General features: G+C 45.4%; 2 protein-coding genes across 2 annotated transcripts; both read right to left on the minus strand.

The window, feature by feature from the left end:
• Nucleotides 1-936: 936 nt before the first annotated feature.
• Nucleotides 937-14040, minus strand: Ly6k (lymphocyte antigen 6 family member K). The gene is made up of 4 exons (XM_057792219.1): nt 14006-14040; nt 5215-5297; nt 4279-4401; nt 937-1244 (listed from the first exon to the last, which is right to left on the minus strand). The coding sequence occupies exons 1-4, from the start codon at nt 14038-14040 to the stop codon at nt 937-939; spliced, it is 549 nt and encodes a 182-aa protein (XP_057648202.1).
• Nucleotides 14041-18260: 4220 nt separating this feature from the next.
• LOC130888859 (glycosyl-phosphatidylinositol-anchored molecule-like protein) lies at nt 18261-22475 on the minus strand. The gene is made up of 2 exons (XM_057792222.1): nt 22352-22475; nt 18261-18550 (listed from the first exon to the last, which is right to left on the minus strand). Exons 1-2 carry the CDS (start codon nt 22473-22475, stop codon nt 18261-18263), a joined length of 414 nt encoding a protein of 137 aa, XP_057648205.1.
• Between the last annotated feature and the right edge of the window lie 1846 nt (nt 22476-24321).

The following is a 24321-nucleotide window of genomic DNA, read 5'->3' on the forward strand; positions in this document are numbered from 1 at the left end:
TTTCTTCAGGGTCTCAACTTTTCTCTGCCTTCACAAAAGTAGAACTCCTAAACTTCACTCCAGGGATATAGAAATGGCCTAGCTATTGTTACCAGGTGGTCAAGGGCAGGGTGTGAACTCAGAGTCTGTGATAGACAGATGATGTTAGAGGTCAACTCTAGTCCTGAAGATACTGTCCATCCCTCAAGGACCCTTCCTGATCTCTGTCCCCCAAATAGACTTTGACTCCTCTGACAGAGATGCCTCAGAATCAGTACAGAGATTTTCTAGAAGTTTCTCCAGTGCTCTCCATCCCACCTGCCTAAGACCAGAAAGAAGATGGAGTGTATAGGCACCCCTGCCCTGACAGGAGCTAAAATGCAGGGCAGGAAGTCCTTGTTTGGTAGCGGTCAGCTCCTATGGATGGCTGCAGCTCACTAGAAACACAGAGGACCTATTCCTGCTGCCATCTATGTGGCCCAAGCTTCTGATGCCAGATCGATCCATGGGTGGAAATTTACAAATGGATGCACAGTGTCAGATAGTTGCATAGATGGCAGAGAGGAGTTTTATCTTGAGGATGTTTGCTCCTGTTATTCCATCTTTCCCTTTGATCCTGGGTCCCAGTGCATGTTGTGTTTGTGGAGGAGGTGAGGGTTCCCCTGCACCAGCTCAGAGGCACTCAAAGGCACTCAGAGGTAGTGGAATGAAAAGGGAGGGGCAAGGGTTAATTTCAGTACACTGTGCAGCAACACTGCCAAGACCAGCTACTGGCTCTTATGGAAGGCAAGGAGCTGCTGGGCTGACAGCTATGGAGCCTGGCTTCCCACCTACCCATCCAGAGATCACAGGACTTAAGTCAGGAGGTTAACAAAGGAAAACAAATTTAATTAGAAGGGTCCATCAGGGTCCAGGGAATTTGTGACCCACAAGTCATGCTCCAGGTCCATCTGCAGCTTACATTAGGCTTAGGTCTGTGAGCCCAGGAGCAGCCAGGACCATGAAGCCAGGCAGGAACAGCTCAGTGCATCTGTATCTTCTCTCACTGGCTTTCCCGGGTTGCTCCTTGAACTGCAGGATTGGAGGCCCATAGTCGTTACACAAGTTCAATTTGTAGCAACTTGTATATATGAAGGGCAAGGGCTTTTGGGCCACAAAGGACTTAGGCTGCAGCGGTCCAGCATGAGAGACAGGAGTTTCATCTAGGCGCACTGGACAGTATCTGCTGCACTGCTTTGAAGACATGTAGAAACGTTCACAGAATTCTAATAGGAAAGAAAGGAAAAGATATGAGCTTGAAGTCCTGATACCGGAGTCTCTAGGTGTTATCTGCACCCTTGAGACCCTGTCAGAGATCCTCACTTAAGGAGAGCATCAGTCAGAGGGCCGGAGCCACCGCTTGGGAGGAAGAAGTCAGGCTGTTCCAGGGTGGACTGTGTGGGGCTCCACGTGGTATGGGATTTGTGCCTCTATTTGGAAACACAGGATCCTTGAGCCTTAACTTTTTTTTTTTACAAAACAGAACACATGTTTTAATGAATTAAGGAGAATATATGTTGTAGCCACAAAACTGACAAAGAAATAACTCTTTTCCCTCACCCTAGAAGACCACTTTAGCCTCTTCCCAAACCCTACTTCTTCCTAAGTTAACTACTACTGTAACTTATAAACCCTTTCTCAATTTTATATAAATACAATCAAGTATTTTTCTTGTATTCTCTCATATATTACATCCCAGCCACAGGTTCTCCCATCCTCCACTCTTTCTCATCTTCCTTCCGCCCCAGATTTGCTTCTCCTCTGTCTCCCTTCCCTCTTAAAAATGACCAGACCTCCCAGGGATATCAACTGAACATGGCATAACAAGTTACAATAAGACTAGGGACAAACCCTCATATCAAAGCTGAACAAGACAATCCAGTAGAATAAAAAGGATCCCAAGAACAGACAAGAGTCAGAGACAACCCCGCTCCCACTGTGAGGAGTTCCACAAGAATGCCCAGCTACACCATCATAATGTCTGTGCAGAGGATCTAGCTCAGACCCATATAGGCTCTGTGACTGCTGTTTTAGTCCCTATGAATGCACAGCCACTATGGAAATAAATATGGTGGTTCTTCGGAAACCTGGGACTCAGTCTACCTCAAGATCTGGCTATACCATCTTGAGCACATACCCAAAAGACACTCTATTCTACCACAAGGACACTTACTCAGTTACGCTTATAGAAGCTTTATTCGTAATAGTCAGAAACTGGAAACAACCTAGATCCCCCTCAACTGAAGAATGGATAAAGTGTATACATTCACACTATGAAGTATTGCTCAGGTGTTAAAAAACAAGGACATCGCCGGGCGATGGTGGCGCACGCCTTTAATCCCAGCACTCGGGAGGCAGAGGCAGGTGGATCTCTGTGAGTTCGAGACCAGCCTGGTCTACAGAGCTAGTTCCAGGACAGGCTCCAAAGCCACAGAGAAACCCTGTCTGAAAAGACAAAAAAAAAAAAAAAAAAAAAAAGACATCTTGAAATATACGGCAAATGGATGAAACTAGAGAAACATCATCCTGAGAAAGGTAACTCAGACCCAGAAAGACAAACATGGCATGTATTCACTCATGAGTGCACATTAGCTGTTTAGTAGAGGACCACATGATGCATTACACAGACCCAGAGACGCTAAGTAACAAGGAGGGCTCAAGGAAGAGAAAATGATCTCCCTGAGAAGGGACTGGGGACGTGTGGGGACAGGAGCAGGAAGGATCAGGTGAGCCTCAACTTTTTAAAAACACAGAATTGACTCAAGTGACTGAAACAGAGAACCAGATCAGAAGGAGCTCTGGCCATCCTGACTGAGATCCAGTTGAGAGACTACTCTTTGAACATCATCTTGTGATGTGGGAGTGTCATCTGTCTATCTGTTGCTTTCATTAGTTAATTAATAAAGAAACTGCTTGGCCTTTGATAGGACAGCAGCTTAGATAGGCAGAGTAAAAAGAACTGAATTCTGGGAGGAAGAAGGCAGTGAGCCAGATGCCATGCCTCTCCTCTCCAGGCATACGCTATAGCTCTCCTCTCCAAGATGGACACAAGTTAAGATCCTTTCTGGTTAGCCACCGCCTTGTGGTGCTACACTCGATAATAGAAATGGATTAATCCAGATATGAGAGTTAGCCAGTAAGAGGCTAGAGCTAATGGGCCAAGCAGTGTTTAAAAGATTACAGTTCCTGTGTAATTATTTCAGGTAAAGCTAGCTGGGTGGCGGGACACACCCAGCTGCTCCTATATCTACAGAGTGGTGCCCAACATGCTTAATAACTGTTTTTTTTTTGATTATTTATTTATTATGTATACAATGTTCTCTGTGTGTATATGCCTGCAGGCCAGAAGAGGGCACCAGACCTCATTACAAATGGTTGTGAGCCACCATGTGGTTGCTGGGAATTGAACTCAGGACCTTTGGAAGAGCAGGCAATGCTCTTAACCGCTGAGCCATCTCTCCAGCCCCCATAACTGTTTTTCTATATGTAATTTTACTATGTTAAACTGAAAGTCTTTCTTTTTTGTTTAAACAGAAAAAGGGGAAATGATGTGAGAGTGTCATCTGTCTAATCTTGCATTGCACAACAGAATTTTCTTCACATTAAGGAATAAAGTTCCAATTAGCTGAATCCAGTCCTGTCTACTGCTCCTCCATCCTACAAACTTCCCAGAACACAGAGAGACACACAGGGATGTGTGTGTGGTAGTGGTGATGGGGACGGAATTTGAATGCTCAAGTGCTGAAAACCCTCATGTAAGTAGAATGGGATGGGTTCCCTGGATCCACTTTGGGAAGGAAGCCCTTCTAGTATCCAGAATTTCTGTGGTGAATCAAGGGGTGGGGGGTAGGGGTGTCTGAGTCAGTCTGCAAACAGCAAAATTATGGCCACTTCTCCAAGGGGATGAAGTGTAACTGACCCTCATCAAACCCACCTAGATGCTGGTCTCAGTAAGACATTTGACATCACTAGAGTTCCGTTTCTTTTAAAGAGAAATAGCTGCAGACAAATCTCTACTCTTCTCCCAGCTCTCTAGTGCCCATGGCTGATTCTGTTGTTCCTGCCTGGCTCGTGCTTCCCTGCACTCAGGCCGGCACCTGCTGCCCATGACTTTCTCTTCTCAGCATTTTGTCTGTTTGGTTTTGTGTGTGTGTGTGTGTGTGTGTTATCTTTGTTACTGTTGTTTTTGTTTTTTATGGGTCACTTTTGATTGACAGCTCCCATTCCTAACAGCATTTGTGTCCTGCCCAAAGGACAAACCCAGAATGAAGCAACACTTACAGATGGCAGCCACCACACAGAACTGTTCTTCAGGTTCACACTGCTTTGGATTTGTGCAGTTAAAGCTGTTCTCTGCCTCACAGGAGTGACAGGTGATTCTGTCTGAAGTCAGGGATTGGAGAAGAGAGAAAATAGGACATTGTTCCTCCTGCAGTACCAAACCCGTCATCCTATTCCAAGTGGCGGCCAAGTCCAGTGAGCTCCCACTCTCCCCATGCCCACAGTCTGTGCATGCCACCCAAGTTCTCAGCCTCCCTGTGGAGGCTGCCCGACCTGTCCACTGGGTATTTCACATGGTCCTTCACATCTGGACACACTGCATGAACCCACGTTCTCAAACAGACACTCTTGAGGGTCCAGAAATACCAAAGGGCATCCATTTCCACAGCCACTCTTTCTCCTCTCCCACCCTCCTTGTTTCCAGGTCCCTTCCTAAGTGGGCAATATAAACTCTCCTGCGTCAGGATTGGCGCAGGTCCAGCTTGGGGAAGACAATGGAGTCACCCTCTCCACTAATTCCCCCGTCCTCAGGCACTGCTGAAGCTCCAAGGTTAGGGTGACCTTTGGTTTTCTAAACTACCTTCCAAGAAGGAGGAGTGATGGGAGAGACAGACCAGGAGCCCCAGGGAATGAGTGCACAACTCTTGCCCCTAGGGGAAGTTCCTAATCAGAAGCACACCCTTGCTGGCCTTCACCAGCATACCCCAACTCCTCCATCCCCAGGAGGCCCTCTCCCGCCCAGCCCTACCCCCTGACCACCACCCCTTATCCCTCCACCCCCCCACCACACTAGCCTTCATGACATTGGGTCTCTCATTCCTGGACTTTAGTGTGATATATCACAGTGGGCTCCCTCTGGCGTCACTAAACTTCATCATCTTGGCTCTTCTAGGGGCACAGGGATGCAGCACTTACTTGCTCCTGCGGTCGGCACCCACGACAAGCCCATGACTGTGAGCAAGGCCAGTAGGACCACCATCTCCAGAGGGCGCCTGGTCCTGTAGAGGAGAGGAGAGAGTGGCTAGCTCTGCTCCCTGATGTCCTCGTTCTGCCTTCCCCAGAAGACTCCAGTGTCCAGGTCCGGAATCTGCTCCCACCTTCCCACCCTCCGGACTCCTGCTGCCCTCTCCCGTGTTCTGCCGCCCCACCCCCACCGCCCCATGCGCTCACACCTCGGAGAAACCTCCTCACACTTTTTGCCCCACAGAGTCTATGCTCTGGACCACTTGCTGACCTGAGAGATCAGCGGTTAATTCGCCTACAGCCCCAACCACACTCCCTTCCTCAGCAGTTGGTACCTCAGTGTGTCCATGAGTCCTGGCTTCTGACTGGAGAAGTCTGAGAAGCAGCTGGTTTGGGCCCGCTCTCCTCACACTGCCCCCTACAGGTGCCGCTGGTGCTTCTTCTGGAACATTCCAGCTCCTGCCCTTCCCGCCAGTGAGGTTCAACCAGAGGGGGCGACTCAGGGTCTGCGTGACACCCGCCAAATGGCGCCCCCTGCCTGAGCCCACTACAATCATTCTTCATGACTTAGGACCCTGTTCTCCAGGGAGCTGGGCCCCAGAGAGCCCCACCCTGACCTTCCTATGCCACCTGGGGCAGATGTGGTGCCAGAGTCTGTGTTCAGATTCGTTCCATGATTGAATACACAGCATACACTGCAGGAGGGACTGTGTTAAGGAACACAGCACAAGAAGCGCTACTGCGGATTTGTCAGCCAGATGTCCCTTAGAGAATTCTCATTCTCAAAGCCAAACTCATTCCCGTTTCTCTTGCTCCCTTTTTACTTTGCTTTCTCCCCACAAGCTTGTGATAATGTTTCTTATTTTTTTCACAGCTGCATGTATCCTGTATCCGAAATTTAACACGGCGTGTCCTTTAAAATAACAGTAATGTTGGGGGCAGTATTCTAAATGTTATATGCAGTACTAAAGTATCTCGAATGTCACTCTCGGTGTATGAAAATATGCACAAGGGCAACATTGCTAGGAATGAGGTACAAAGTCAGAGGGTTAGTTGCATTTGCAGCTGAGACCAGTTTTCTCCAGTTGTTGCGTCGATCAGTGGGTGACTTTGTCGGTACCGGAGTCCATGATCGCTATTTTTTTTTTTAAGCAAAGAGCATTCTTACCCATCCTTTGGATTCTCACTCTCTCACAATTTGAATAGAGCCTGGTGTAATTTTTATTCTCTATTTTGAATGAGCTATGTTGAACAAGTATCTTTTTTTTCTAGTGGATATTAGCAATATCTATTTTCAATCTATTTTTCTCTATATCCATCCATCCATCCATCCGTGTGTGTATATGATTTATTTTCCTATTGATTTGTTTATGAAGCGATTGCTTTGTTGTGGCTAATAATAGACATTCACTTCTCTTCCTTTTACCATTGACTCCCAATATTTTATACCTGGATACGAGTTTATTTGAATGCATGTGTCCCAGGCTCCTTGGGCAACTCTAGCAAATGCTAGAAAATGAGGGTAGGAACAAGAGAGAGTTATGTCTCACAGCTGTGGAGACTGAGAAGTCCCAAGATCAAGGTTCCAAGAGTCTCTATGTCTTCTGAAGGCTTGTTGGTTTTAGCTGGCTCTGCCTATGGTTGCATGGTAGAAGGGAGGAAGGATTGAACTCACATCCAACAGCCCTTTTATAAGGACAGCTAGTTCATCATGGCCTACCCATTCAGTTGGTGCAGGGTCAATGGTGCTGCAGTATGCAGCTGCAGCCTTGGTTATGCTTTGGGAATTGCCCTGCCTTTCCCCAAGGTTGTTGAGGATCTCTGGGACAGCCTGCACATGCCGGATGCCCCGCTGTAGTAATTGTGCACATGGTGGACTACATTACAGTAAGGACTTCAACGACATCCTGGTCCCGTGCCTAGATGCGAGCCAGGAAGTAGCTCCCACTTGTGTGGTGTTCTGTGAGGGCTGTGTGGATGTGTTTGAGTTGCTGCCCCTCTGGGCTACATCTCTTCATCTCCTCTTTTGGCGGTAGTGATACTAACAGCATGAGGACCTTCACTCTTCTACAATTGACCACTTGAGCCTATCTGTGACTTTTCCATGAGGCATGTTTAAGCGTGCCTGAACTGAATTCATGTCTGTGCACCAAGTGCATGGCTGGAGCCCAAGAAGGCTAGAAAAGGATGTCAGATCCCATGTCACTGTGGTTACAAACTGCTGTGAGCTGTCACGTGGGAGCTGGGAACAGAAGCTGCATCCTCCTGAAGAGGAGCCAGTGTTCTTACCTGTTGAGCCCTCTCTCCAGCGAAGCATGTATACTTTGTAGCACAATGTCTGCTTTCTGCTCAGACCCACATGACAGCAGGGCTCCCAGCAGCAGCTCTGAGGCTGCTCATCCTTCTGCTAGGAAGCTCTGCAACCCCTTAGAACCTAGTCATGGCTGTCAGACAGGCTTGAGCATGTTTGATTTATGGTGTATTGTCTAAGGGTATACAATCATCACAGATTCTGAGGCAGCCTGTGGCTTCTTGCTGGTGAGAAGTTCCATCCATGTACAGGCATGTATACACATGTGTGTATACATGTCAATGCCAGAGGACAACCTTGAGTGTTTTTCCTTAGGGATCATCATCTTGTTTTTTATTTCTTGATACAGTCACTTTTTGAGCTATTCCGGCTGGCTACTGAGCCCAAGGAATCCTCCTGCCCCTGCCTTGCCACTGCTGGAATTCCAAATGTTTGCTACCACACATAGCATTTTCGTGTGCTTCTGTGGGTCGAACTGAGGTCCTTGTGCTTTCAGGGCAAGCAGTTTATCAACACAACCATCTCTAGCCCCATGAGAACCTTCTATACAAAACACCTACAGGATCCCTGGTACCATTCGCATGGAGAAGTATCCCCGTCAGCTCTGTATCTACAGCGTTATAGAAGGTTCCTAGGATGATCTTGGCTCAACGTTTCCAACATTCTATGTGGCTCTTTTTCTGGATCAAATCACATAACAGTCTGGTGCCAGAAGAATGAAGAACAAATCTCCTCTAATATGATGCTGATCCCCACGACAACATCCCTGGTGTTGGTTAATAAAGTAGGACTTTTCTCTTATTATGACTGTATTTTCCCTCCAGGAGATTTTCCCTGCAAGCAACCTTGGCCACTCAGATATTTAACTTCTTCTATCCCCAGTAATAATTCATCAACACCCAAACCGTTGGAGATAGTCTCTCTGGACTTCAAGGCTTGCTGTCAAGGTGCCCTTTCCAGATATAGCTTAGTAACCTAAGCAAGACCTGGCATGTGCCTTAAATTCTCCCTGAAGCAGGCTCCGGGTACAGGTAACTACATGATGACTTGACTTGACCAAGAACTACATACTTGCTAGAAGGATTCTTTAGTCCAGGAAGGGCTTAGACACCCTAGACTCTAGGACCTAGAGCATTCGGGCGGGGCCCGAAAACCAGGTCCAGTCCATTGTATTGTGAAACATTTCTGAGCCATATGAATACTCAGGCACACATCTAATTCTGATGGCCATGCACAGCAATAAATGACTCAACCCACAGACAGCAAATACAAGGGCTGGTGGGGAGGGGCAGAGGGGCTCAGTGGGGAAAGACCCTGCAGTTGAGCGTGAGTGCCTAAGTTCATATCCCTAGGAGTCACATAAAGCTGAATGTGGTAGTTCATATCTACAATCCCAGAATTCCATGGCTCAGCCGCAGACACTGCCTCAAACAAGGTGGAAGGTGAGGAGCTATTGCATCCTAGGATATTGCTTGAGAAACTTGGGCCTCAGATAGAATCGATTTCCACTCTGATGTGTATCTTCCCGGGAGTAACATGGGCAAGTGAGTCAGTTGTGCCCACATCTTATCTGTAGACTCTGGCTAAGCAGCTCGAGTCTCTTCTGGTACTGGATCTGTGTGGCTGAACATGCACTGTGGCTGCGCTCTGTCTCCAGGGCTGTAGTCAGAGTGGCACAGTGAAGGCTGGGACGCGTGTGACCCACTTTGCCCTTCTAGCCAAACACACATTTCTGTATTCTAACCACAGATGTCAAAGCCACACCTTCTCATACCATACTTCTTACCAACCTGTCTGTGGTGAAGCAAGACAAGGCTCTGTGTGTGTGCATATCTGTGTGTCTCTCTGTGTGTATGTGTATCTGTGTCTCTCTGTGTGTATGTGTATCTGTGTGTCTGTGCATGTGTGTCTGCGTATCTGTGTATCTGTGTGTGTATACGTATTTGTGTGTGTGGGTGCGCGCATGTGTATGCTCATATCTCTAATTGCAGTTCTCTCAGTAGTCAATCTATTGCCCACCCCTCCCTTACCTTCAATATCCCCATTCGAAAGATCTTCAGGGATTATGAAGGTTTAGCCTCTGCTTAGTAGGTGTGCTGGATAGTTTTATGTCAACGTGATATAAGCTAGAGTTATCTGAAAGGAGAAAAATCTCTGTAAGATTCAGCTTAAGGAATTTTTTAATTAAATTTCTTAGGGGGTGCCTAGCTCATTGAGGGTGATGCCACCCTGGGATGGTGATTCTGGGTTCTATGAAAAAGTAAGCTGAGCATGGTATAAGGAGCAAAGCAGTAAGCAGCACCCTTCTATGTCTCTGCATTAGCTCCCGCCCTCTGGTTCCTGCCCTGCTTGAATCCCTGTTCTGACTTTCTTCAGTGATGAACTACAAGGTGGAAGTCAAAGAAATCCTTTCCTGCCATAGTTACTGTGGTCATGGTATTCCATCACAGCAATAGCAATCCTAACTAAGGCAGTACGCCATCAAAAACAAATGTTTTCTGGAGATGTGGCTCAGTGAATAGCACCTCTTGTAGCTTAAGCACGAGGACCAGAGTTCTACCCCCAGCTTCCTTATAAGAAGCCAGGCGTGAAGGTGTGCATCTGTAACCCCCGCACTGGGGAGTGGAAACAGGTAAGTCCCTGGAGTTCACCAGTCAGCCAGTCTAGACAAATTAATGTTCAAGTTCAATGAGAGACCCTGTCTCAAAAATAAGATGGCAAGGGATGGAGAACTAGGCCAGGCTGATCCCTGACCTTCCTGGTTTATCTCCTTTAGAATCACCTGGTAGACAAGCCTCTGTTTGTGAGGGAGTTCTCTATTGGGTTGATTGACATATTAAAAACTCATTGTAAATGTCTGTGACAGCAGCCTATGGGCTGGAGACCTGAGCCGAATAAAAAGAAGAGATGATTGGAGAACCAGCGCCCATGTCTCTGGTTCTAACAACAGATGCAATGTAACCAGCAGCCTGAAGCTCTTTCCTGCTGTGGAATTGGCCTCTTGTATGTTGTAAATATTTGTCACTCAAATTGCTTTAAGAAAATGCTGATTGGACAGTAGCCAGGCAGGAAGTATAGGCAGGGCAACCTAACTAAGGGTGATGGGAAGTATAAGGGTGCAGTCAGGAATCGCCAGCAAATGTAGAGAGCAGGAGATGAATGTGCCATGGTAATAAATGTACTGACATATGGCAGAGCATAAATAAGGAATGTGGGCTAAGTTAATATGTAAGAGCTAGTTATTAATAAACCTGAACTATTGGCCAAACATTTAAAATTTATATTAAGCCTCCAAGTCAATTATTTGGGAAGTGCTTCCCAGTATTTGGGAACAGGCTGGCAGGAGAGAAATTTTCAGCTACACTTGGAGTTGTGCTTCCTCCCATGATGAACTGCAGCCTTGAACTGTGAGCAGAAGCAAACCTCCTTCCTCAAGCTCCTCCCTCTGGCTTTCATCACGGCAAGGAGAACGGTAACAAGTGCTCCTGCCATGTGTGCAGGAGTGTGAGCGCACACATACATACACATGCATGCACACACACATGCAGGTAAACACACATACATACATGCAGGCACACACACACACATGCTTGCACGCACACACACTTTTCAAACACCATAGGAATAGGGTCGGAACATGAGAGTACAAAGACTTCCAAGGTACTTTCCCAAACTGGAGTGATGCAGAGGGTGGTATCCTCTACGAAGAGGAGCAGCAGAGACACCCTGCTGAGAAGAAGGGCTGCCTTTGACTTAGACTAAGTCGTCCAGGACAGAAGAATGTGATTTCCTTTGAGTATAGATTAGGTTAAGATTCTCTCATTCCTGATAATAGAGACTCCCTCCCCCAATCATCAGTCTGTTGCCTTCCAAGGCTGTGGTGAAGACTGCTGGGAAATAAACCCGAGTACCCTATCCTTGCCCTCCCTCCTATTAAGAGGGAACTACTGGAGCTCCAAGCAATTGCCCAGAGATATTTTACTCAAGTTTATTTCTGCCCACCTGTCTTCAGGTTTTGTGTTTAAGGATTGTTCTTCTGTCTCTCTCTGGTTTCTGTTGAGTCTAAAACTACAAAAGATAGAATAAGTATTTTGACATACAAATTCCTGGGCACTCTTCATTAGAAAGCTGACTTGTGAATTCAGTTGTGTAATGACACATTTTAGAAATTAATGCAAGCTGTACATCTATTGATAAGTGATTCTCACGACTCTAATTAAATGCTAGTTTTAGGGTTCGAGAGATGGCTCAGTGGTTAAAAGTACTCTCTGCTCTTCCAAAGGTCCTGAGTTCAATTCTTAGCACCCATATGGTAGCTCACAGCTGTTTAATACCCTCTTCTGGCCTGCAGATATACATGCAGACAAAACATCCACATACATAAATTGCATAAGTAACTAAATCTTTAAAAAAAAGAAATAAAAAAATGCTAGTATTTTTTTACAAATACAGCTCTTTGACCTTGGATTAGTATGGATAGTTCTTGGCTCAACTTTTGCCAAGAAATGAGTATTGTGTACTTCAGAAGCAGAGAATGTGTGTGCATGTATGAATGGACGAATATGTATTCTGAGTTACAACCTAGGGTCCTCTGGAAGATAAGCTAGTGCCCTTAACACCTGAGTCATCTCTCCAGACCTCTTGTGTACATGGACATGTATGCACGCATTCATGTATATAGGTAGGTGTGTGTGTGTGCAGGTTCACATGTGCCGTGTGTGAATGTAAGCCAAAAGACAACCTCAGTTGGTGACCCTCTGGTGCCATCCAACACATGTATTTGTGTGTGTGTACTCACTCGAAAAGGAGAGGGGTGCATGTGTGCCACAGTGCTCATGAGAAGGTCAGAGGGCACCTTCAGACACTCACTTTCCACATTGTTTAAACCAGGGTCTCTGTGTTGTGTGCTTCTCTATGTTAGCTGACCCTCAAGTATCTGAAGAGTTCCCTGTCCCCACCTCCTCCTATCTCACAAGAGGAGCCCTGAAATTACAGGCACACCCTACTGCGTTCGAGTGATTTGAACTCAGGTCCTCAGGCAATTGCTTTACCTACAGAGTTATCTTCCAGTCTGGAAAAGGCTGTACTTGCCTTAACATAAAGGAATCTCTGCCTTATAAACTGCACTGAGACTCCCTAGAATCTTGGGTGTGTGGACAGACTCTAAAGCCTATGGACCATGTAAAAATACTGTGAATTTGGGGGCAAGAGAGATGGCTCAAAGTATCGGCTGTAAGTGGGAGGACTTGGGTTCAGTTCCCAGGACCCACACATTAATTCACCAACTCCAGGGGATCCAACGCCCTGTTCTGACTTCTTTGGGCACTGGACACATGTGGTATACAGACATGAATAAATTATAAAATTTTTGCCCTGGCAGTGCTGAAGCATGCATGGGCAGCCCATATATGGCGGTTCTGTTAAACTTGTCCATATTGGGTTTCATGGTCTAAGTTGATGAGGACAATTGACCTGGTCTCTTCCTCAAGAGGGCACCAGATCTCATTACAGATGGTTGTGAGCCACCATGTGGTTGCTGGGAATTGAGCTCAGGACTTTTGAAAGAGCAGGTAGTGCTCTTAACCACTGAGTCATCACTCCAGACATTTATGCAGGAAAAAACACTCATAAACTGAAAGTAAAATAAACAAACCTTTAAAAGAAAAAATAATATGATTTTGTCTACAGTTTTGCCTAGGACTTTGCCTGTGCATTTAGAACAGTCACGTGCACATAGACTGAAAATACTATCAAGGAAACAGTAATGAGAAACGTGGGTCCTTCCAAGAAGCAGTCTAGATATTCCTCGGTGAGCTCCCACACCAGTTTTTTTATTTTTAATCTTATCCTCACGATTTTGAGGGATTTTTGTTGTTGTTGTCGTTGTTGTTGTTTTCCAGATGCTTCAGATGCAACTGACTCAGACTCGGTTAAGAAGCTTGGTGGCTTCAGAATTCACCATGCTGCCGCCTTGCTGTTCAGTTCAGGGCTCCTGGCACAGGCATAAGCATCATCTCTCTTTTCCTGCGTTTAGTCAGAGACTGGTGCCTGGGAGTTAAGCCTTAAGTTTTTACTGAGGTGGACAGATGAAGGGCCCTGACCCTGGTCACTGAGCTGAGTCTGGCTTGTATAGAGATTGTTGCCGGGAGTCAACCTGCTGGGCAGAGTCCCAACCAAGGCCGCTAGGGGGTGGCATTAGGCTTCCATGGCTCTAGTTCTACCAGGCAATGAGGCAGAGCAGATGTATGCCTCCCCATGAGAAGGCTGAGTCTCTTTTGTGGGCTGAGAATGATTGACAGCTGGGCTCCCATAAAGGGATAGGCCTCTGAGGTATAGTAGGAAAAAGGATGCCTAGATTGCATTAGGATATCAAAGACACACCATGCTGTAAATTAGCTTGACTTCTGAGAAGAAATTGTTACAGTAATTTACCTGTTAGAGAACGGCTGGGCATCCTGGTCAACCATGACACCGCAAACAGTCGGTTTTAGGGGAATAAAAGTTCCCAAGGTCAGCCTTTCTGACCTCCCTGCGCATGTGTGTCCCCTCACAGGATGGGAAAAGATCTTCCCTAACCTCACATCAGACAGACGTCTGATCTCCAGAATATACAAAGAACTCAAGAAATTGGTCACCAAAAGAACACATAATCCAATAAAAAATGGAGTACAGACCTAAACAGAGAACGGTCAACAGAGGAATCTAAAATGGCTAAAAGACACTTAAGGAAATGTTCAACATTCTTAGCCATCAGAGAAATGCAAATCAAAACTACTCTGAGCCGGGCGGTGGTGGCTCACGCCTTAAATCCCAGCACTCGAGAGGCAGAGGCAGGCAGATCTCTGTGAGTTCGAGGCCAGCCTGTTCCAGGACAGGAACCAAAAGCTAGAGGAAACCCTGTCTCAAAAAAAAAAAAAAAAAAAAAAAAAACAACTCTGAGACTCTAACACCTGTAAGAATAGGTAAATTCAAAAACACTGATGACAACTTATGCTGAAGAGGTTGTGGGGAAAAGGGAACACTTCTGATTGCTGGTGGAAATGCAAGCTGGTACAGCCCCTTTGGATATCAGTGTAGCTCTCTGAGGATACCTTATTTTCAAACCTGCCTTTCAGCTTCTAGCACGGCAGGGTGTAGAATACAGGCTCTCTAGGTCTGCCAGCCTGCCCTCCCAAGCTCTGGCAGGCTTAGCTGCACCAATTTCTAGCTATCTTTTTTTTTTTTTAATTTTAACTTGTAATCATAAAATTAAGAGAATTCATGAATCCTCTCCTCTGTTCTATTGACTGACTCTGTGCTGCAGACTGTGTGGTTCAATTTGTTCTCTAAACTTGCTCTGCTTGCCTTTTACCCACAGGTGGGTTAGACTCAGGTGCTACTGTGCACACATGGCACCTCAATTTCAGCAGTACCTAGGCTATTCCTTCACTTTTCCTACCCTTTTAGCAAGTGATTAAGTTGTATCTCTATGACTATCACGCTTACAGACTCTAAATGTCTCTGCCATTATTTCTTCTCCTCTCTCTCTTTAACTACCAACACATAAAACTGAATAATTTTTCTTTATCCCAATATATATATAACTTATTTACAAATTTTACCCCTGATTTAAATTTTGTCTCTCTTCTCTACATTTTTTAATATTTATTTACTTATTATTATGTATATAATATTCTGTGTGTGTGTGTCTGCAGGCCAGAAGAGGGCACCAAACCTCATTACAGATGGTTGTGAACCACCATGTGGTTGCTGGGAATGGAACTCATGACCTTTGGAAGAGCAGGCAATGCTCTTAACCACTAAGCCATCTCTCCAGCCCCTCTTCTCTACATTTTTATAAATTCTGATCTCTATTTCTGAGTGCTCAATACTCACATATCCACCATTTTTTTTTCTCACAGGTTCCTCATGTCTGGTAACTTCTTCCTTGTTTTTTAGGGTTTGCGGATCAGCATCCCGTCTGGGCACCATTATGTCGGGGTACAGTGATAGCCCAGACAATCAATTATTTGTCTGGACCAGACCCCAACATAAAGTATCTCTCTGGTCTGGTGTGGAGGCACGGGAATAAAGACACAACTCACATGGCTTTATCAGGAGGGAGATTCTCAGTGGTCCCTCATGAAATCCTGAGTTCACATACTGAAGAACTCCTCTATAGTTTTGTACTGGGTTTGGAACTGTCTTATTTAGACAAAAGGGAGAAGTGAAGGGGAACCTCTGTCAGCCAGAAACCTTTAAGAGGTTGCCCCAGGTTGGGGAGTAACCTTTTGGGTACCCAGAGAAGACAACAGACCCACCCAGCTCGCTTTCTCTCTTTCTCTCGTTCATGCACTACACAGCTGAGGTTGAACTTCTTGTTCCTGTTTCATAAGTTTGCCCCTTATAATAATAAAAATATAATTGGAATATTTTGGAGTTAGCCTGGGATTCTTTGATTCATGTCCTCAACCTCCAACATTCAACAAAAAGAAATAGTAATGGCTTAAATTCTTTTTTTTCATTACCTGGCAACAAGCTAAAGAAGTTAAAATTTGCCCTCCTTGTTCTTTGTATAAGCATGTTCCTTTACCTGCAGTAATCCTAAAGGTACACAAAAAATAAAAACTGGTAAATGGATGTATTTCATTTAACAAAATTTATGAAATTAAAATTTATCCATCATATCAGTGATACATACTCTGGATTTCAATGGACATCTGCTTTTGAGTTCTGTAAAGGTTGATTATATAATTACACAGTTACTAAAAGCAATGGCTATAGTGGGACTAGCAATACAAATTAAAACTGAAATGATCTTATGTTTTCAAAATAAAACAATATTTCTGCGTGTTATAACATAAAACACATTACAGAAATACTGTATCATTCTACAGGACAGCAATTGTTGAAAGATCTAATTGTACTGTAAAAAGATTGTTTTTAAATAGAAGGGAGATATGAGGACCCCCAGCAGAAGTTGTATAATGCTTTACTAATTTAAGAAAAATTAAATGCTAATTAAACAGGGACAACAGTTGCTGAAAGGCATTGGATTGTGGACTTAACTGTAGAATTAATTCAGCCTGTGTATTACAAGGATGTTTTAACATCATAATGGAAACCAGGGAAGGTGTTTGTTGCAGTATGCTTGTTTCTGCAGGAGACAAAAAGGATATCATAAAAACTGACAAAATCTGACATGAGCAAGAGAAGTCTCTGATATGGGTGACATGACTCTGGGGAAGAAGAGATGCAAAAGCCTTTAAAATGAAAAGCTGATCCTCCCACCTGGGGACAACTTATGCATTTGTGTGACAAGGGGACACAATAGTTCAACTTGCATTGCCGAGGAATTTTTAATGGGACTTTGTTCCTTGCTATGGTGTTTGTGGTAACAGCACAGGTTATGGGTACTAACCATACATATTGGGCCTATAACCCTAATTCTCCAATTAACATAGGAGTAAGTTAGAGAAATATTAATATCCTTGTGGTACTTAATGAATTTTCTTGGTTACCTGGTACTTATGACAAACAAGAACCTGTTAAGCCTATGGAGGAGGGTAAGAAAAACATAAATTATTCTGTGGGAGTACAAGGAATTCCTATTTCTATGGGTATAGGAATTCAAAGTCTAAACATAACTTTTGGCATGTTGTTACCTGCAGTTGAGTCTACCCAGGATTATCATAATAAGTTTTATATGCATCGTACATCTGCTTTTAGAGGAAAGGAGATTGATGCTACTAGTTCTACAAATCTGCCATTTTGCAAGTGTTAGTTACCAACAAGGAATCTGACTGGGCACACTGGCAACAATGTAAGAGTTAAACCCCCAGAGCACTTACTATGATCTCTCATGAAGACATCGTTGATTGCAGCCTGTAAGGCTTCCCTCAAGGAAAATATTCTCACTCAGAATTGAGATGGCACAGATATACTTCAAATGGAGTTGCTAAAACCGGTTTTCCTGTTAATGAATCTATTCAATGACATGGAGCTGCATGTCAGGTCCTCTCCTGCAATTTGGCAATTCAGTTCAGAGAAACTTGTGTAAATAAGCAAGTGTCTTCTGAACGCTTAGAGCCTGGGAATGAAAGGTAAGCACCAATGATGATAAGTCCAATTTGTCTGAAATCAGGTGGCCCCTTTGTAGCATGTGTGCTTTATTTGTTACTGAAAAGGTCTGTACAATGGCGGTCTGATAAACATAGCATCAATCGTGAGCATTGTACTCTTCATACCTGTGTTAATTCTAGTAAACTTTAAATATAACCTCTGAAAGTTTATAGAACAGCTACTTAGCTGGGACCTGACTTAACAGCCTACATACTGACTGACATCAGAACACTTCTGTCTTTTCTTCAAAACACTCATATACCAAGGCTGTCCGGTGCCTTGGACATACTTTAGACTACAGTGTTTAAAGGGTGCCAAGCTGTGAAACTATGATCCCATGAAGGAACTCTTAAGGATATAGAAGAGGAAGGAGCTGCTATGAGTAGAGATCCCAGGCTGAATAGTCCTGTATAACAAGAAAACAATGGCCAGGGGTATTTTCAACAAACAAATCTTTATTTCTTTCTTACAACAAGCTATGAATGGGCCCAACAGAGCCCTGAACACTATCTCTGCTTAACAAGGAAGACAAAGAGCAAAGTTGCTTACAGCTGTGGGAAGGGAAGTACAGACCAAGGAGGCTTTCTCAGGTCGGTATGCTGCTGGAGAGGATTAAGACAAGGCTCAGGAGAAGGTTGAACTGCCCCAGACACACAGCTCTTGCAATTACATCTTCCTCAACCACACGAGGGGGTAGCAAGTCCCTTTCAATATTAGAAGGTCCTCCATCATTGCAAAACAAGCCTGTGCAGCAATTGGTATAGTAGAAACTATTGGTGCTTGCAAGCCTTCTAAGAATCATTGGAGCTGGACTTTGTAGAAACGGGCAGTCACGAATGCAAGCTTTGTGGACTAAGAGTTCCCGAGAGCTCATACCTAGAAAGGATGCCAAGTGGAGAATTACCACCTTCAGATCTTCATTGTAAACCCAAATAAACAGTCAGACACAACCAGCCACAGGGCATGTAATTTGTTACCGCATACCCTACAAGTCATGTGTCCTCCTCGTCTGACTGGTGAGTCCATCCATCTTCTTTCCATATCCTCTAAGTCCTGAAAATTCTGCCTAGCTATTGGCCATTAGCTTTTTATTAAACCATTCAGTTAGACAATACTTCACATTGTACATAAAGATTATTTCACAAGAAATTGTCATGAATTTTTGACAGAAAACACAAGAGGGCCTGATTGTTCCAGTAATAATATTCACACTTACCTGTCTACATGATGCTACCATCTTTACATCTGTCACTGTCCTTTCCCAGTTCACAATTTAGTCTAGGGACAAACAGCTATGCAAATTAAATGTCCGGTTCAGTTCTGGTTCAAATATTACCCTAAGAGTTACCAAGGTCTAAAATCAAACAGTGACCAGAAGCTATGTTCCTTGAGACTCCAGGGAGGACTAAGCGTACAAAAGAGTGCCCACATTCACGGCTCCAGGATGAACTCCTTCCTAACCCTTGACCTGGCTTTCAAAACTTGGGAATTCATGTAAAAATTCAAGAGCCCTTGATGACATGTTCTCCAGCATGAATCAGATGGTCTATTCAAGCAAGGCTACATAGAGAACAAGACCACCATCACCACTGGACTCAAACACATAGAGTTGTGTGAAGTGAGCCCCACTGCCAACACCCTGCTGGAGGTCCTGGGCTGAAGGCTGGAGGCCTTGCTGCTGCTTGTTCCCTGTCAGTCTGCAGCCATTATGTAGGTCCTCCGCTGTGGAACTCACCCTGACTGCTTTAGCATCCACAGCCCTGAGACTTGTCTGCTGCCTGACATCAGAAGAACCTCATGATCACAGGCCAAGTAGCCTCCCCTCCCCACATAAACTCTGTGTCAATCCATAGTTGAACTTCAGCTCTCTGTCAGGGATCTCTACTCATTTTTGATGAGTCCACTCTTCATGAGTCATCCAACACACAATATTTCCTCATTTCAGGGTGGGCTGCCTGTCTACTGGCTGCGTGGAAATTCCTTCCTGTCAAGGACATGGAAGTCCCTTCCCTCACTATAGTTCACAGGTCAATTGCACTGTGCTGGAGAAAGAACTCCACAGAGCTTCATTTATGAGGACGTTGTCAATGCTCAACATCACACACTCCATTAATTTAATGAACCCGTCTGAGCAGGAACTGTGGAAAATGTGTGCATTTGGCCATTTCAGTCTTGTTCTCATATGGTGATTTCAATCTATTAGTAGTATTATTAGGTTGCCTGGTGCTGATGTTGGCAAAGTAAAGCTTAGAGCACAAGTCCAGTCTCTCTCCTGCTCCGGAAAAAGGCACTGTTGGAACACAACAGCAATGTGTTATCAGGACCATTGCTGTCTCTCCTTCCCAGGCCAAGTTCTTCCATCCTCCCTGTAGACCCGTAATGACTTTAGCCTTTGTGCTGTGCAGTCTAGACACCAAGACAGGGATGCTTGAAGTGGGAACTTCAGAGCTGCCTGACTGCCTACATTTCAGATATGCTTCCCCTTTCCATGCACATTCCCCAATCCAGAGGGTTTTTTCATCTTGTGTTGCGGGATGTACAGACATTAAGATTGCTACATAATCTTTGTAGTCTATCCTTTATCCTCCACAAGAGATCACTGCTTCCTTAAGTAATATTTATTTTGCCTTCTGTGTACCCTGATCCAGCTCAAGCATTTCCATATTCGATGGCAGACATCACTCTGAGGAAGTGGGCACCTACTGCTTGAATCTGACTATCTGGGGTGTGTGGTAGTGTGAATGAGAATGGCCTCCCTAGACTCCTATGTTTGAATACTTGGTAGCCAGTTTTTAGTATCGTTTGGAAAGGACTAGAACATGTGGCCATATTGGAGGTGTGTCACTGGGGCATGGCAGGTTTTGAGATTTCCTAACACTAGCACCTTCGACTATTAGCTCTCTCTGTCTCCTGCTTGCAGATCCAGCTGTGAGCTCTCAGCTGTCCCTGCCGCCATGCCTTTCCTCCACTATTAAAGACTCCCACCCTCTGAAGTCATAAAGCCAATCAAATGCCTTATTTTGGAAGCTGTTTTGCTCAGGCTGTTTTACCAGAGCAATAGAAAAGTAACCACTACTGGATGTGAATGCACAGGGTCAGAAACCAACTTGCCCGCAAAGATTCACAAATGTTGAACCAGGGTGTCTGCTCCTATGAATAGAGAGCCTGGGGACAAAGGCCTGGAGCAGACACAACAATCTCATTCCCTGGATACTCAGGGTGTGTAGACTGTCAGCCTACTGTCCACCACAGGCTCTTGGCTCCTGAGCAGCACACACACATTACCCTATGAGTGGGCCGAACCCAGTGCCTGTGAACAGGCTCTCAGTTCAAGGAGCTGCCTGAAGAGCGCTGGATCTGGCTGCAGAGACAATAGACTGACTCTGACCCCCAAGTTTGTGTAGGAAGGATTATTTACCCTGTGTTCAGAATGTGAATACTTACGTGTGGCAATTATCAGACAGAATCTTTGTTCCATATCACAAATCTGTTCATCGAGGCATTTGAAAGAGTTTGTTTGGGCACATGCATAGCAACGCATCTCTGAAGAAAGAAAAAACTACAGTTGGGTTTTTCCCCAAGAAGCCTTTCCACCATCCTACTCCCACCCTCCTCCTCCCACAGCTGCTTCCCAGTGCACTTCTCCACACAAGCCACCCCAGGGCTTCAGAGCTCAGAACCTGGCCTAGTCTAAGGCAGAGACAGACCAGCTCCAGGATAGGAGTGGTCCCTTCAAGAATCTTTTCTTTTATTAAAAGGCTGGTCACATGTCAAACAGCTGAGTTCTTCAAAGCTGTCCATCCCTCTGTGGAACAGTGGCCGCCCAGGTACCACAATCCTCCAGGACTTCTCTGGACTCAGCACCTGCTCTCCCTGCAGGGACGTGCTATGGACACTTGCTCCCATGGCTTTCCTGGTCAGCAGCTCTCTGTGGGATCCTTCAGTCTACTCAACCCTATTGAATCTCAGGAGTACCACTCTAATCATGCTTACATATTAAACCAGGTCAGTATATGATGGAATATAGTTTATTATGAGGCAAAAAAGATCTAACTAATTTCCCTCCTTGTTTTTGCTGTGAGAAATGGAAAAGGGTCACTGTGACCTCATGATCCATGTCTAGTAAACAGAGCTGCCTGGTGTAGACACTAATGCCCTTTTGTTTTATTTTTTGTTTTGTTCTTCTGAGACAGGGCTTCTCTGTGTAGTCATGACTATCCTGAATCTCTCTCTGTGGATTATGCTGGCTTTGAACTTGCTTCTGCTTCCTGAGTGCTGGGAGGAAAGGTATCTACCACCAGTTCCCAGCAACACTAATGTTTGCAGAAATACAATTTACCCAGTGCACTAGAAGGAATGTTCAGGCTCTCAAGTTCTTTCTTAGTAATTTGACTGTGGCCCTTTGTTAAATTAGCAACAGCGGCAACAGTTCAGTGTCCTGGATCACACATAGTCTCAGGATTTTGAGACTGAGGAAGGGACATCTCTGGGAGTTTGAACTAAAGAAAGAAACCTTGTCTCAAACCCACAAGGCATCCAATATGATGCTCAGTGAGTAAAGGTGCCTGCCACCTGCTTCTGCTGAGTCCAATTCCAAACACCTTCTTCGAATCCTCGTCAGCTCTAAATCAAGTCTCCTTCCATCCAACACACTGTGAGTCTCGAGTTCAAACTTACTTTCCTGAGGAGATATGGTAGCTTCCAAACTACGGATACTGATGTCCAACCCACGGGAACTGTTGACTGCGGTGTCCACACATGGGAACCCCAGGAGAATTAGCAAGAAGAAGGTGAGCATCATCTCCAACAGACAGGCGAACCTGAAAATGAAGAGGTCCGTGGCCACCAGAGAGGGCAAGAATCCTTGACCCAGATCCATGTCCCCAGCATCAGAGGAGGCATTCACGGCCACAGCCTCGGCCTCAGCAGCCTACCCTAGTGCTCCTTCCCCAGGAACTTCAGGTCCTTGCCTACTCCACCCTGCTCTGCTGCATATGTGGATCTTGCTTCCCGCTTCTGAAACTGTCCTGATGGTTCTGCCATCTTCCCCCTTCTAGACAATCTCCTTCCCACGGGCATAGTCCACATCCTCCTCTCCCAACCTGTCCTTTATGCTAACAGTGGATTCAAGGTTTCGCTACCCTTGTTGAAAATCTTTCCTCATCTTCCTGCTCCCCCATTCTAGAATCATCCTTCTGAATCACCTGTGTTTTCCTTATGGAACTGTCCCACTGGACTTGATCTCGTCATCTCATAGCTGAAGCTTGATTGTTTAATTGTTATCTAATGTGCCCTTCTGGAATGTTCCAGGTTAGTCACTCAAGCTCTGTTAGCACCTCTCAAGCTGCTGGCCCCACTGACATGTCTATACTCAGGGGAACATTCTAGAAGGCCCTTCCTGAGGAAGATGAGTGACATCTTCATTCTGGAGACCATCCTAAAATTGTCCCCACACTGGGTCTCTGTACCTCCATTCCTTCCTTCAGGCTCCAAGCTCTGGAGTGCCATTCCTCAATCACAACTCTGAACATGACTCTGAGTGGTTCAAACAAGATTGAAACCCCTCACTTGGCATTCCTCCTGCAGGGCTCTGAACCTCTATGGTTGCCATTTCTCAGAACGTGGCGCTCTCTATGCACTCCTCCCCCAGGCCCTCTATCTGTGTGCCTCTGCCCCAGACTTTCCTATTGGAGCTCTGCTCTGAGGCTCTGATCTTCTCTGAACATCCCTTGGTGCCCTTTCCTTAGTCCTCAAACATAGTGGGGTCCTTCTTTCAATCCTCTGACCAACTATAGGTACTACTACCTCAGCGCCCCAACCCTCTCTTGGTGTCTTTCTCTCAAGGATCCAACTCTCTCTTTCTATCTATCTATCTATCTATCTATCTATCTATCTATCTATCTATCATCTATCTCTCTCTCTCTCTTCCTCTCTCTCTCTCTCTCTCTCTCTCTCTCTCTATCTCTCTCTCTCATTTTCCTTCCCTGCCTAGGATCCTTACCTTTGATTCTAACGCTTACTTGGGGCCCCTCTTTTAGCAATCCAGCCCTCTTTGGCTCCCTTCTTCCTGGGCTTGGAGCCTCTCTTGGAGCCCATTTTAAGGGCTCTAAGCAGCTCCTGGTGCCTTCCTCCTGGCCTCCTACTCTTCATAACCTTCCCTCTGGCTTCGGAACTTCTATTGGCCTGCTTCCCTCTAAGTGTCCATCCTATTAGCATCCTCAGGGCTCTGAACCTTTCTTGGCCCTCTTCATCCTCATCTCTCTTTGTGACCCTCCTCCAGGTTCTGAATCTCAAGGAGCACCTTCCCAAGAAGTCTCCCAAAATCTCCTGACACCCATTTCTCGAAGATCTCACACTCACTTTAGGACCTTTCCTCAGAGCTCCTATCCTGTCTCAGTGCTCTGAATCTCTCCTGGGGCCCAGGTTCTTCTGTCCTCAGAGCTCTAACTATCTTGGACCCCTCATTCAGCGACAATACCTCTCTTGGAACTCTCCTCTCAGACTCTGAAGCTCTCTTGGGGCCACTCTTTCAGAATTCCAGTTCTCTCTTGGTGCACATCCATTGGATTCTAATCCTCTCTTCTAAAGGAACTTCTCTGCCACACTTTTCTCAAGACTCTTTTGGGGCTCCACTTCTCTTGGTCCCC

The sequence above is a fragment of the Chionomys nivalis genome, chromosome 17 (genome assembly GCF_950005125.1).
Source record: "Chionomys nivalis chromosome 17, mChiNiv1.1, whole genome shotgun sequence".
Classification (NCBI taxonomy): domain Eukaryota; kingdom Metazoa; phylum Chordata; class Mammalia; order Rodentia; family Cricetidae; genus Chionomys; species Chionomys nivalis.